Genomic DNA, 15260 nt, shown 5'->3' with positions numbered 1-15260 from the left:
CCACCAACAGAATTCTTATCCTTTATAGGGGGAGGGGGTAGAGGGACAGGCACACATTAAATCAGACAATGTACCATTTTATTCCTTATAAAATATATTTCATATTGTTGCTGTAAAAACATTACATTTCACATTTTTAAAAAAATTTTTTTAACAGTAAAAATAATACTTGGAAGACAGCTGGGGGAAAGGCGCCAATAAGACAAATTCACAGATGGGATTTATCTCCCTCTTCTCTCTTCTTCTTTTTTTTTTTTTTTTGCCCCTGGTAAGGTCAGAACCTGGGAGGACCAGAATGTAACAGGACAGATTTCTTCGAACAAATGAAAGTTTTCCAAATCCAAATTAATAATGTCCTCCAAGGCGTCACGCTACAGGCCTACTACCGCAATGTGGATATCGCACAAGAACGCACTCTGAAATTACAAAATTGCTTTCACAGCCAGCTTAAAAGCCACGTAATTAAATCCAAGCTATTTTCCTCACCAGTCAGGCCATGAGCTTTGCCCCTGTGATCTCACTGGACCACAGACATCGTTCACAGGACTCAGCACTGAATGAGCACAGTGCAGCTTCCGTATCATTAAGGTTGTCCGAAGCAGGCACCACAGACTCCAAAAGTAATTCCAAGAAATACTTGGAAGAGGGGTAATATCCCTGGAATAAATGGTTTCCCCAAATAACTTCTTTGGAAATCAGTCCTGTTAGTTCCAAATGCACATCTGTGGAACCTTCCCTCCTGTCAGATTCTGCTGCCAAGGTGGGCTGGGAAGTAGGGAGAAACACGGAGATGACGAAAACAGGCATAGTCGCTGATCGGTTCACAAGCCACCCCCAACCTCTGGGAAGAAACAACTGGGGCAACCCCAAGGACAGACCACATGTCAAGGACCAACACCACAGCCACAAGATGGAGGAGTGGGAGGACAGAGACCAGAGGTGGCCACCACCACCGAAAAGGAGAGAGGAGCTGAAAGGGACAAGGAAAGCTACACCAAAATAAAACATTAAAAAACAAAAATCAAACAAACAAAAAAAACCCCTCAGTTTTTAAACTGTTTCATCCATTTTTTTCTTTCTCTCTTCCTTTGCTGCCTCGGGTACCAACGACAGGAGAAGCCTACCTCACTTAGAGGAAATCTTTACATCCAGTTATAGCTCCACAGTCCAAACTGAGGTGGAAAATGAAAACAGCTTTTCTAAAGACGAGACTCAGCAGGAGCTGTGATGAAGGAGGGAGGGAAGACTGCTCGTGTCTCAAACGCTCCCTCCCCTCACTGATAAGATCTGAAGATGGAAGGGGAGGGAATGGAAGCGAGGGGTCAGGACAAGCAACGACCTGCTGTCAGCTTTTAATTCTCAGGGAGGTTGAAGGGACAGGAAGGAGAACCCTGGGCCGCCTCTTGCTGACCTGGTCTCGGGCTCTAGGGACAGAGTCCACATACTTTTGTTTTTTTTTTTTTTAACTAAATTATAAAAACATACCCCATCACCACCAAAGACATCCCATGGGTGTCTTTCCCTCCATCACCAAAGCCGGGCCACTATCACTCATCACACCATCCTGCCTCTAAGGCTGGCGTGTTTGCTAACACTCAGGGTGTCACAGATTGTCAAGTGCCCACACGATTCCCACACGAAGTGGCCAAAGGAGCCTCGAAAACCAGGGAGTTGCACCTGGGAGGAAGAGAACAGCCTCAGTGACACCCAGGGGATGGACGCTGCTGCCCAACCACAGGACAGGGGCCTCGGTGGGATTCCTGAACCCCTGACCTCCGGGATGCAGGAGCAGCGCTGGTGCCCCGGGGCAGGCAGCACCAGGTGGCCCACTCTTGCAGACCTGAGGAACTCCCAAACAAGTCTTCAAAGAAAGTGGAGTTCCCAAACAAAACGTGCCCTCCCCTGAAGGCTAAGCATGTCTGATCTCAATTAAGCACGGATGGGAGGGCATTGAACTCCCCACCTACATCTCCCTTCACATCAACCAGAATAGCTTTGCTAATTTATTTCGCAAACCCCAATGCAAGCTCCTCTCAGTCCCTGAGGGCTCCAGAAACCACAAGTGCTAAAGCCCAGAAGCTGCTAATCTGACCCCTCCTCACGGGAGTTCCTCGGGGCTCCTTCCCTCTCTCCCCTGCAGGAAAGAAACGGTGCTCAGCAGATAACCTGAGAAGGTTACTTGGGATCAAACCGACCTTCCCATGATCACAGGGATTGGAACGACACAGATAAAAATCCAGAAGCTGCAGACACTGATGGGAGAGATGTCCTTCCTACCTGTCACCACACGAGGGAGATGGGATTCTCCTGGGAGAACGATCTGGAACCTGCCAACTCCCTCTCCATCTCTGGGACAAGCAGCCACCTACCTTTCTACCTCCTCTTGTCTCTTCCCTCCCCCCACACCAGCCCTAACCACAGCCTTGGGAGGAAACAGGACAATCCCTGGGAAAACCAGACAGAAGAACCTGTACAGGGCATGCCGAGGGGGCCTCTCTCCCCAGCGGAAGGGAACTTTAATCAGATAGAAGGCTCTGAACGCACAGGGAAAAGAACACAAAGTGTTTCAGAGGTGTCATGTCCGTAACTGGAGGCAGGAACGTCACGAGGGAGTTCATTTACTCAGGTACAGCAGAGGGCATTCACAGATCCTAAAACCCTCCAGCTTTTCCTCAAGGAAAGAGGGGGAAATGGTCAAGGTAGTGTTTAACTGCCACATTTTCAAAAAGTGAATTCATATAGCCTTTTGGCTCAGCTATCTGGGGACAGTCTAAAAACCTACTAGTCTGGGCTTTGAGAAGAAGCCATACAGTATTTGTTGGGAAACAACCCAACAGCTGAGGGACCCCAGGTTCAAATCGTTGTCATCAAGAAAGGGTTTTCCTTTTACTTCCATGGAAGCCACTCGGTGAGAACAGGCTCTCTCCCTTCTCCCAGATTCGGGGGGAGAAGAGGGGCCGGCTGCACCTTAGAAAGTGCACAGATTCCCTCCCCCACTGCCCCCACTCTCCCCACCCTACCCATGACAGGTCCTGCTCTTGGACTCATCAGCCAGAATTTTTTTTTTTTTTAAGAAAAGTTAATCCATCTTGCTCACAGTCCCTTCAGGAAGAGTTGAGAAAGCAAAGACTTCACCAACTCAGCAGGAAATGGAATGAGCTGTTCTGTCTTTTGATACACGCAAACTAATCCCCTAGAGAGAGACGTGGAAAGGGAGCGTAATTAATTCTTTGGTCTCTGGTTCACCGCGGAATACCCTTGGTCAGTTCTGGCTCTCTCTTATTTTGGCGTGGGGGTTATTTTCCTTTCTTCTTCTTAAAAACTAAAATGTTCCCCAAAAGGGTGAGGGGGTGGGAAATGTTTTAACAACTGAACCTTAGCCAACAGAGCCCAAACTCCCAATGTCCACTCTCCATCTTTTAGGTTTCTGCCGAGGGCTTATGACGCGGCTGTCTTTTGTCATCTGGCTGCCAGTTGGGGCAGGGCGCGAAGAGGACAGGCCGGTGGGACAGGTTCAGTCCAGGAAGCGCTGGCAGGCCTTCTTCCAGCGGCAGGCCGTGCACCACTGATCCCGGTGCTCGATGCCGTACACTTTCCTGCACTTCTTAGCCTCCCCGCGGGCTTTCCTGTCACAAAGAGGCAGAAGAGTACAGACACGCCCTCATGGTTAAGACCTGGGGCACAGCTGGAGGAGCAAAAGCCTCTCCCCACCCAAGTGCGTCCCTGGGCCGCCTCCCCCACTGCAGGGAATGAACCCCGAACCCCAGAGACTCAGGTGGTGGGCTTGCAGCAGGCAGGGTGGGGACGGATGCCAGGAGGGTGGCCTCAGGAGCCAACGGTCTCACTCACCTGGCACTGCTCTGGGCCCGGGGTGGAGAAGTAACAATCAGGTGAGATTTCACTGCCGGTGGTGGCTGCTGGGGCTCGCTGAAGCTTAGCGACCGGCTCCGGACCTGGGCGCAGAGAGAGAGGCCGTCAGCACAGGCCGGGACAGGAGGGCAGGACTGAAAGGGGAGAGAACCATGCCACTGGGCCATCAGCCACACCTGCCGAGCCCTTCTTGGAAGCCTTCTCTGGTAAGATACTCCAGGTGGAGGTGAGGCAGGGGGCTGGCAGGGAGGAGCGCAGGCAGAGTGAGGGGCGGGCCTTCAAGCCACACCTTCCACAGAGCAGGCCCCTTGGGCAGGGGAGCCCCCTGAGCTGGCCACCCGGCGGGCTGCTCCTGGCTGACTTCATGGAGTCACATATGGAGAACAAAGGAGGGCCCAGAATGCCTCAGCGGTGGACCTTCAGGCACTCAGGCTCCACAGTGTCTCCTAGGAGACACTGAAGACTACAACCCACCAGGGGCAGCTCAGAAGGACTTCGGGTTGATTTTAGTTTAGCAACCTAAGGCCACAGCTCACCGCATGCAGGGCCCCGACGAGCTCCCATCTTCTGTCTTGCCTACCCTCATCCTCTCCAGCTTCCCCACATTCTCTACCTTCTTCTCCTCTGCCCACTAAAACCTTAACAAGCACCCACAGATACCCAGGGTTCAGCAGGGCACCGACCCCTGGGTTCTCTGCACACACCCGCCTTGCGCCTCCTAAGAGGGCCTGTGAGCCGCTGGGGAGTGCAAAGCAAGGGGAGAGTGCATGAAGGCCTTCAAGAAGTTTGGGTGCTGGAGGCACGTTGCGGGGGGGAATGGCCTCAGGCTTGCTCTGGGGTCCCCAGTGGACGCCCATGGGCTCAAAGACAAGCATACTCACCGGAGAGAGGGAGGAGGCCGTGGAGGGGGCGGCAGCCCAGCTAATACTGGTGTAGATGTGTGGCGACACAGGGATCTGGAAGGATGGCAGGGCCTGTCGGAGACAAGAGCAGGTCAGGCTCGGGCCACTCAGGCAGAGTTCGAGTCCACCCTCACTCCCTGTAACTTCATGGGCCACAGCAGAGCATGGGCCTCCAAGCGGACGATACCAGGATGCACCTGAACCCTCTGCCCAAGAGAGAAAGAGAGAGAGCGAGCGAGCGAGCAGCAAGCCCAAGTCCGTGAGCCCAGGCTCCTTAGTCCCAGGCTCCAAGTGTTTTTTTGGACTCCTTCTCTCAGAGTGGGTCTTTGTGCCAGCCTCAGACTGAATCATCAGCGTGGACTAGCATCTCCACCCAAAAGAAGTCCGCATGCTTCCTGAGTCCGTGCGGTAGTGCCACACGAAGCTTATGGTGTCCCTGGGCAGCCACTGGAAGGAGCAACACGCTGCCGGGTGCCCAGGTTTAGGTCTGCTCATAAAAGCCCCAGCCGCCCTCTCCAGGTCCCAGCTTGACGGTCAGCCAGCTGTGCAAGTGCAAAGGGCCCCCTGACCTTGGCCACATGTGAACTAGCCCAGCAGCCACTCGTTCTAATGAGAAGGAGAGCTGGCCCATCATGTAAAGGCTTTCTGATTGAAAGCATGGCTTTTTAATTACTAACTTGTAAGTCAGCCTAGAGTCTGATAAAACCAAGCTGTAGGCAGAAAAGGATTTTTTTTAATGACACAAAGCAAGCTGTGCGTTCACTGAGTACCAGCTGTGTGTCATAAAGGTCACCATACGTGTCACCTCTCTGTGACAATGTGCCCACCCACATAGGCACAACAGCTTGGTTCTTCCTGAACCCAGGAATCTCTCCTGCCTCTCATAAGGTACTCTATTTATTATAATTAATTAGACTTATTCATTTCTCTCTCTGGCTAAACCATGCACTTCACAAGGTCTGGGACTATGTCTTATTCTATTTGAAAAGCTAAACCCAATGCTTGACACACAGCAGGTATTCAAAAAAAATGGAATCTGGACTGTTTGTTAACATCACCCCATTTAGGAGCTAGGGATTTACTGTGGGAAGTCCAACTACATGACTCCATCCCCTCGTATAACCAGTGATGTAACAACTCCCCAGTTCAAGTCCATCGACCTGGCTACTCAGGCATTCAGCCAGATTTCAGGTCATAGTCACGACAGCCACCAATGGAGAACTCTGGAATTCCCACATTTATTGAGTGGGAAGTCATTTTCCTTTTCTTCTTTGTAGAAGCTAGAAATTGGCCATTTAGACAAAGGCCTCTGCCTTTGACCCTGTGATCAGACTGGCCAGTGACAGGTCAGACACAGAACAGCTTCCCGGCCACGAGGCCGAGCTCCCCGTGTGCCCCAGCCCCACACCTGGTACGCGTGGTCAGCCTGAATGTGCCAGAAGGAGCCGGGAGCTGACTTGCTGAGAGCACCAGAGGGCAGGTAAGACTCCAGGCCAGGGTGTTCTGGGCCTGAGGACTGGGTTTTTGGAGGAGGTGGTGGAAGGAGCGCAAGGGGCGGGCTGGTCATGCCAGGGGCAGGAGCTGGGTCAGCTGCGGCAGCACCAGCAGCAGCAGCTTCCTCCTTCATCTGCACCTCTGTGTAGTAGAAATCCTCCTCCCGCTTGAACTGGTCCGAGTCCACGGTGTCTCTGCGAGGGAGGGAGACATGAGGATGGTCACTTGAGACACAGCAGCCCAAGAGGGAGGAGTGCTTGCTCAGGCAGACCCAACCAAGTCAGGGAAGGAGTCCCGCTGCTGATGCGGCATCCCAGAGGAGTGCGCCCTGTTCTTCCTGACACATAAGGCCCCCCCTCTCGCAGAACGTGTAGACATCTCTCGTCCTGCAATAGTCAGTCATCTGGCTCTGCCACAGGGCCTCTCTGGGCCCCTGGCCCCTGCATGTGGTCACACTCTGTCCTCAAGGGAAGGGCTATGGGTCTGTTTCCGCTGACATGAGCAGGCCAGGCTCCCGGAAGTCAGAGCTAAGGGAACCCCGGCTCCCTGGCAGGAAGCTGTTGTGGAGCCCACAGTGAAGTCTCACCAAATTACCCAATCTCTACCCAGACCTAAAACTGCCTGCTTCCTAAGGTGAGGCAGGAAGACACGTCCACAAGATGGACAGAGCTCCCTCCCCAGAAGAGCATCACCATTCACTGTGAGAGGAGGGCCCTTCCTTCCCAGCAAAAATCTCTTTGCATCAGGCTATTCTGCCAGACACGGGGGCGAGGGACAGGCACCAGGTGCTGTTCTCAGCAATGGTCTTGGAACCGTTCTTGGCTGTGGGTCACAGGGAACCAGCAAGGCAGAGGAACGCCTGAGTGCATCCCCAGGCAAGCAGGCTGACACCTACCCCAGGTGGAGGGCCTTGACATGTCGTTTGATGCCCACAATCGAGCGCAGAACTTTGCCACAGTTTGGCCACAGGCACTTGTACATCACCTTTACGGAGTTCTAGGAGAAAGGGAGATGGGAGCGTCAGGAGAAGCCCCTCATCCTCACCCTGTGGGGATGTCGGCCGCCCTCAAACAGAACCCAGCAAAAGGCTCTAGGGAAGGGATTCTCTGGTACCAGAGACCGGACAAGCAGAGACAGAGAGCCAGGAGTAGATGGTCCTGGGGTCTGCAGCACTGGGTCTGGGGGGTGAGGGGGGAGTGGTGGTAAGACCCCCACTAGTGGCCCCGGCACACAGGTCCTGTAGGAGGGCCACGAACAAGGCAGGGATCACAGCAGGGGTGAGAAGGGATAGGTACGACAGAGGAGGAGTGTGCCCCTGCGGGCATCACAAGGGAACACAGGAGCAAAGGGAAATGAAAAGGGGCCTGTGCCTGAGACCGGACGACCTGTGGGGCCCCGCCCCTCCACACCCGGCCCCCAGCTGCGGTCCCCCCCACACCCCACCACATACCTTTCTTTTGCGTGGAGCCGGTTCATCCAACAGGAAAGCATCCGGGTCGGTCTCAAACCCATTATCAGTCTGGGGAGAACCGAAGGCATCCCCCAAATACTTGGGGCTGGCCTGGGGGTGGGGAGGCGAGGGAGTAGAAATGCCACTGCCAGCGCTCCAGTGCCCACTGGTGGTGCTGCTGCCACTGTCAGACACATCGCCGCTCTCCTTCCACGGGTCACCGGCAGCTCGTGCAGCTGACCAGAGAGAAGACAGACGGCGGTCACATGTGATGCCCGGGCCGGGCGTCTGGCCCAGTTCTGTCTATGCCAGATTCCAACCAACAGCCCCCGTCGGAGACCATGAAATTCGAGTCTGAAGTCTGGGTTCCTGAATCCAATTCCAGGCTCTGGCTCTGCCACTTCATGGGGGACAGAGGGGATCCCCCAAAACCTCTCTTTTCTGAGCTTCCATGAAGTTGCCCTGCTCTGTTGCGAGTGGCCATTTCCTACCATAGCCACGCTGGTAATCATTAACCAACAGACACACAGCAACTTTGTTTTACAGATTATTAACAGAACTAATTAAAATGTATCTCTCACTTTGTATGTTTAAAAAAAAAAAAAAGCAGGGGAGGAGCAGGAGATGGGGTGTGGGGAGGGGAAAGCCCTCCTGCACTGGGGCCTAGAAGGGTAGGTGAGAACTTGCACAGACAAGTGTCCCTCATCTCCCTGGGGACCCTTTCCCAACAGCAGAGTCGGATGGAAAGGCCGACTTGAGGGCTCCTTGGCCAAGTTTTCTTGAAAAACACCTTTCAAAAAAAAAAAAAAAAGAAAAACACCTTTCAATTATGAAAACCCAGGCAAGGACATCAAAACCTGCATGTGAAAGACAATCCTGCCAGCTCTTAGAGCCACAGGAAGTGCGACATTTACCAAAGGTGGCCACAGCCCTGTGACTCCCGTGCTCACTGGTAAACCCCACAGCTGGAGAAGGGAAAACCAACTCTGAGAGTAACTCAGAATGATCACCAGCCCACAGGGAGGCCCCTCCAGCCCACACGACCCTGCACCTGCTGCCCTGCTCCCAGCACTGAGTCTGCACAGGGACACAGGTGAAATTCTCAGACTCCACATGGCCTGTCCCCAGGCTGCTTCAGGCCCAACCCAGACTCTCCATGCCGAGGCCATAAATCCGATTGATAGGACAGGAGAATCTGAAATGCTGATACATGGAAATCGCAAAAGAAGCAGGGGAAAGGCTGTGACATGTGTAGGTACACAGGCCACATCCCCCAAAGCCCCAGCTGCCAACACAGGCAGGTGTCCTACGGAGCTGCCCAACCTCGGGTTCTGAGATCGACTACCACATCCCCTGGGGCCAGGTCAAAAATCCTACTGCTTTTCTCTCATCCTGCTCCAGATTCCCAAAGGCTTCTAGGCTCACCCAGACATCTGAAATAGACTCTCAGCATTACGTGTTTCCAACACAGGCTCTCCTCCATGTGAGGAGAAGCCCACCCAAACAGAATGGGATGGAGGAACTCTTCCTTCCCTAAGTATCGCTGTTAAGTCTCAAAGCTAGGACTTCTTAACCCACAGTTTCAACACACACACATAAGGGCTTAACACAGGGTAGCCCTTCGGGGCGCCTGGGTGGCAGACCGTTAAGTGTCTGACTCTCGGTTTCGGCTCAGGTCATGATCTCAGGTTTCAGGGATCAAGCCCCAGGCTCCAGGCTCAACAGGGAGTCTGCCTGAGATTCTCTGTCTTCCTCTTCCTCAGCCCCTCCCCACCCCCGAGCTCACTCTCTTTCTCACTCTAAAATAAATAAGTAGGGGCACCTGGGTGGCTCAGTGGCTTGAGGCCTCTGCCTTTGGCTTGGGTCATGATCCCAGGGTCCTGGGATCGAGCCCCGCCTCGGGCTCTCTGCTCAGCGGGGAGCCTGCTTCCTCCTCTCTCTCTGCCTGCTTCTCTGCCTCCTTGTGATCTCTGTCTGTCAAATAGATAAATAAAACCTTTAAAAAAATAAAATAAAATAAAATAAATAAGTAAATCATAAGGGAAAGAAAAAAAACAGGGTAGCCCCCTGGGGAAGAACTCAGGAGCCACCAACAGGCCAACGGGTCCAGGGCCCACACACGTCTACTCAGGAAACCTACGAGGGAAAGAAGGGTCAGGGATCAGGGAGCGGAATGCTACGTTATGTGAGATCAGAGCTCTAGCGAGAAAGGGTAGGTCCGACAGCAGGCCAATGGCACAATACAGCTGCCTTCCACAGAGGAACCATTCAAATGGCTCAAATGCTGAAAACTGGCCAACTGACTTACAAAGGAAGGAAAACAGAAAACAAAACATTTAATATCATAAACTGAGCTGTAAGTTATAAGATAAACAGAAATGACTCTTCTGTAGATCAGTAAGATCTTTTAGGGCAAGGTTAACAGAATATTCTATCCCATGAAAACAAAGTGCTCTGCGGCAAATGCATATACAGACAACAGAGAAAATAATACAGACAACAGAGAAAATAGGTGGTTTCTGTGCTAACAGTACCTGTGACCACAGCAAGGTACAGACCTCACCTTGCAGAAGACATCAGTATCATTAGCTGCCAAGAAAGCCTTACTTTCTCCACTAACTTCGACCACAGGATCCGAAATATACTGTCATGGGAAAAAATCTTTAACAGATGATTAAAAATGCTGGTCAAACAGGGACCTAAGAAATCAGGATCAGGTGTATCATCAGTCAGGGGTGCATTATGTTGGTGTCCGACTGTGTGTGATCACGTATGTTTATGTACAATACACACAGATACATGCACACACCCTGATGGGACCTGGAGTTATTGATTTTCTTTCCCTTTATGACACTTTCTGACCTTCCTGCAATTGACAAACCTCCTGTATCTCCTAAGCTTGTAAATTTCCTGAACATATAAAATTGACTCCTGCCCTCCCCATTCTGCTTGTGCAGCTCCCAAGCACTAACTGAGCAGGTGTGCAATGCTGACTTGCGCCACTCGTGCTGGCTGACGGCCACGACTCACTCCAGCAGCCTCAGCACCGACCACAGGCTCTGGGTGAAGAAGAGTAAGCCTGCCTTGTTGCTTCTTTAAATTTACCTTCATCCAGGGCATTTCCTTATGAGGGACACCTGCAAAGGCCACTTTCCTCCTGGCATGTGCTCTGAGCGAACACGTATGTTCCCCTAAGCTTCTAAGCAGCTCGCAATTCAGTTAGATGTCCCCAATGGAGACAAAGTTATTCCCTGGGAGTAAGTTAGGTCAGCCCTATAATGAATTTCGAAAAGAACTTCAGGTTCACTACCGGTCTTGTCAAACGACTAGCATCCAGCAACCCTTCTTCCTCCCACGTTACCAATAGTGTATTTTAGGCATCGAGCCAGAAGGTTTTCTTTTAATTGAGAAATTTGCTGTGAAGTCATATATTGCTTTGCATTAAGCAATTCGATTCGTTAGACTTCAGCTCGTGCATTCCGGGTCCTTGGCCTATAGGACCGCACTGATTTACAAGGCTGAATTAGGCACTTGGAACGGGGGCGTGAATCTTCTGAGGCCACTAGGGGACCATTTGGTAAGCTTCCCCTTCGTGAACTAAATATTCCTCGACTGGCCTTGTTCAGGCCCCCACCAAAGTGCCTCGCTCACTTACTCCCATAGAAGAACTTACTCGAGCGGCCAGTGTGGCTCAGCCTCGGGCTCAATCATCTTCACAATGCACCAGGAAACTCCTCCCCAGCTGAGGAAGCTGAAGAAAAAGAATGGAAGCAGCTAACTCAATGTCACTCAGCCAGTCTGAGGAGCCAGTGAGGAGACACCCCAGCAATCCTATTGCCAGGCAATGGGCTGGTCCAAGCAGAGGCAGCGAGGGGCGGGCTTGCGCCACACCCAGTAGCCGCCAGGGGGCCCCCTTCCTCACCCGAGAAGTTGGCCTCGGCCCCAGGAGGGCTCTGCACGACGGGGCTGCAGGACAGGGACGTCAGCACCATGGCCGCCATCATCTCATCCATTTCCACCGCGTCCGACTTCCTGGATTCAAGTGGGTGAGTGCCAAAGGTTACTTCCTGACACAGCGGGGTGCGTGATGGGTTCACACTTCTGGACTGTCCCCTCCATGCCCCCACTCCAATCAGCCAGTGTGCGTGCTAAATAAAGCATGAAGGTCTCTTCTCATTCTTCATGCAAAATACCCATGTGTATCTACTGTCAGTCAGTAAACCCCGGTGCAAACAGGTCAGTCCCAGGCCACTGTGGACACCCGGAGGCGTCTCCATTCTCCCCTAAATTCATGTCGGACCTCTCACTGGGACTTAAAGTCGGGAACTTTATTTGGGGGGAAAAAAGAGTAGACACCATAAAATCAACCACAGGTATAAAAGATGCCTGCTGGAATTCAAAAGCACCAAAACTACCTTCCTTTCCCCATCTTCTATTTAAATTAAAGAGGGAGCAATTATACTAACCAGTTCCTTTCCCCTCCCCTGAGAAAAATGATGACGTATCCTGACAGCTTCTGAACCTAGTACACAAGCCAATGAGCAAGTATACCGGAAACACTAAAATAAATCTCCTGGTGCAAATCTCAATGCTTCTGCCAGCGGAGTTCTGTAAAATTTTACATACAATTTTTTTTTAATCCATATAAAGTTACATTATGTGGAAGTAAACTCAGAGCTGTCTATAGGTTACTGCTAAAGTATGAAAAGTTCCTCTGAAATAAATTTCTAGGTGCCTCAACTATTTCAAAGGATTGTATGAATTCCTTCTTCACTGTTCAGATCCACTGAAATATGCGCCTGGGTCTGAAGCAGTTAAACCAAGACTAGCAACAGATTAAACAAATTAGTGTCCCCTTTTTGTGTGATCTCTGAATATTTATTTCCATAGAAGAAGAGCAAAACAATTTGTCAGCTGAATTCACAATCAACAACTACTGCTCTGGTCTGGTCTGAGGACTCGGATATGGGGTATCAGCAGGAGCCACAGACAAACACAGAAGGAGGGGTGGAACGGGACCTGACTGCTTGCACACCCTCTAGAGAAGGCAATCTCCACTGGCAGATTTTCCTTCTTGGTCTTAGAAGATCAATGTACACTTGAGTACCTAATACAGAAATTAGAAGCTATACATATAGTCTCAGGGAAAACTGTATCATACAATTCTAAAGCAATATATACATTCTTCACTCATCAACGGTTTTGAATATCTAAGCCAGGGGTCAGCAATCTGTGGGCTGTGGGCCAAACGCTCCACTGCCTGTTTTTATCTGGCTCACAAGAATGGCACGATTTTTATATAGTTTTAAAAATCAAAAGAATTCTCTTGATATGTGACACATAGAAATTATATAAAATGACACTCTGAGTGTCCATAAGTGACACTTTATTGGGGCATGACCATGCCTCATGTTTACATATCATCTATGGCTGCATTGACACGGCCACAGCAAAGCTGAGCAGGCGGGACCAAGACTATTCAGCTCATAAAGCAACATGATTTTCTGCCTGGCCCACTCAGAACAAGTCTGCAGACTCCTGACCGAAGCCATTTTTTCATCATGAAAAACTACTAACTTTAATTTAAAGGGGGCTATAGCCCTTAGCTATATGAAAAACTACTAACTTTAATTTAAAGGGGGCTATAGCCCTTAGCCACAACCAAAGATGTACCACCCATACTAGAGTTATAGAAGAAAAGATGCTGTTCTGGGGTTGTTGTTGTTTTTAAAGGATGCCCCCCCTCTCTGTATCCCATTTTCCCAGTATCTTGACAACTAGACACCCAGGACTTTCATATTCCTTCTCCATCACAAGCAAGCCCACAACCCCATACCCCACCACCCATGTGATTTTCAGAGCCCAGAGCCCAGGTGCTCCCACACAAACCTCTTTGGGACATCAATGTTTCTGGAGACAGGCCTGTAGGCTGGTACCGGGGTTCCCGGCTCCAGAGGAGGTGCCTGGGGCACAGAGCCCTGCGCCTCGGCCAGCCACACCTCCTCTGTCTTACAGCAGACTTGGAGCTTCTGATCTGAAAGCCAGACCATCACCTTATCCTCTGCCCAACTATGCTGCTCCACCAGTCCTGTGCACTCTTGACCCCCATACCACACATAAACCTGCAGGGGAGAAAAAGAGCAACCGACGGTCAGTATGCAGTGGTTCTGACACCGCTCGCCCCCAGTGCTAAGAGCCAGGATCCACCTGCTACAGAGTGTGTCTCTGACTCATTTTTAATGCAAGCAGCTGTCCCCAGGTGCCTGCTTCCCACCTGAGCACCCAGATGAGCCACAGTGGATCAGTTTCTCCCCAAACAGATCCTTAAATAAACTCTCTAGATAGAGCAAACGTGCCAGTTTCTGGACTTTTCTCTGATCTTGGAATATGTTTACAATTCAAGTTAAGGTGTTAACATCTTGAAATAGACTGTTACAATCATAAGATGTTTTCTGTAAGCTCCATGGTAACCAGAGAGAAAAAAACCTCTAGTAGATACACAAAAGAGAAAGAGAAAGGAATCAAAGCATAGGACTACAACAAACAAACAAACAAACAAAATCAACAACTCACAAGAGAAGACAGCAGGAAAGGAAGAAAGAACAAAGGAACTACAAAATAATCAGAAAACAAATAACAAAAGAGGAAGTCCTTACCTATCGATAATTACTTTAAATGTAAATGGATTAAATTCTTAATCAAATGAACTTTTGGAATATGTATCCATCCTCCTGATGACTTGCTCTGTCTTGCCCTTTAAGTCCTATGTATCTGCTCCCTGTATATATCCCCAACTCTGACCTTGAACTGATCAACCCTGCCATTTTTCCCTTCAAAGAATTCTTTTTTTTTTTTTTTTAATTTGACAGAGAAAGATCACAAGTAGGCAGAGAGGCAGGCAGAGAGAGAGAGGAGGAAGCAGGCTCCCTGCTGAGCAGAGAGCCCAATGCAGGACTCGATCCCAGGACCCTGAGATCATGACCTGAGCCGAAGGCAGAGGCTTTAACCCACTGAGCCACCCAGGCGCCCTCCTTCAAAGAATTCTAAGTCTACCTGGGGACAAGCTGGTAGGGGTGGAGAAGTGGGCCAACCACTCGAAAGGGGTGCCTAGCAATTGGCAGGTCACCTTCTATCATGGGAAGAGAGCCCTGGCCAACACAAGCATTAGCAGGAGAGAGAAGGTAGAGTCTCTATTTCTGGGCCCTTGAGAAGGCAATGCACTTGGACCTAGTGATTACACCAGGTACAGGGGATGACTGGGCCCTGCCACAAGGAGAGGGACCACCGGAAAAGGAAATGCAAACATCATTCTGACTAAACACATTTGCCTCTTGAAAATGTCTAAAGGGAATTCAAAGATGCAGTATTATCTGTCTCTTACAAGCCTAAGATTCTTGTTTTGTCAAGCTGGAAATGGAGAGAGACTGAGAAACAGAGCCGTTGCTGTGCTTTGAGCTGAGGCTTTGAGTAGGCCTAACTCCAAAATAACAGATGCCAGACAGCACTGTCCTGGAGGAGCCCTGGGTCTCCTAATGATGGCTCAT

The 15260-nt window shown here is 50.7% G+C and overlaps 1 protein-coding gene across 3 annotated transcripts in view; it reads right to left on the bottom strand.

Annotated features, from left to right (window-relative positions):
- Positions 1-61: 61 nt before the first annotated feature.
- Positions 62-15260, bottom strand: part of ZNF395 (zinc finger protein 395) — a 45382-nt gene continuing 30183 nt past the window's right edge. For all 3 annotated transcript variants that reach the window (XM_080796645.1, XM_080796644.1, XM_080796646.1), the window contains exons 3-10: positions 13606-13838; positions 11639-11748; positions 7717-7952; positions 7162-7262; positions 6181-6460; positions 4752-4844; positions 3850-3953; positions 62-3626 (exon numbers count right to left, since the gene is read on the bottom strand). In XM_080796645.1, the coding sequence (XP_080652771.1) occupies positions 3515-3626; positions 3850-3953; positions 4752-4844; positions 6181-6460; positions 7162-7262; positions 7717-7952; positions 11639-11748; positions 13606-13838 (1269 nt within the window). In that variant the 3' untranslated portion in view covers positions 62-3514. The remainder of the gene's footprint in view (positions 3627-3849; positions 3954-4751; positions 4845-6180; positions 6461-7161; positions 7263-7716; positions 7953-11638; positions 11749-13605; positions 13839-15260) is intronic.

This window comes from Martes martes, assembly GCF_963455335.1.
Source record: "Martes martes genome assembly, chromosome: 2".
In the NCBI taxonomy this organism is placed as follows: Eukaryota; Metazoa; Chordata; class Mammalia; order Carnivora; family Mustelidae; genus Martes; species Martes martes.
The sequence above is the reverse complement of the archived record's forward strand: the minus strand, read 5'-3'. Positions and strand labels throughout refer to the sequence as shown.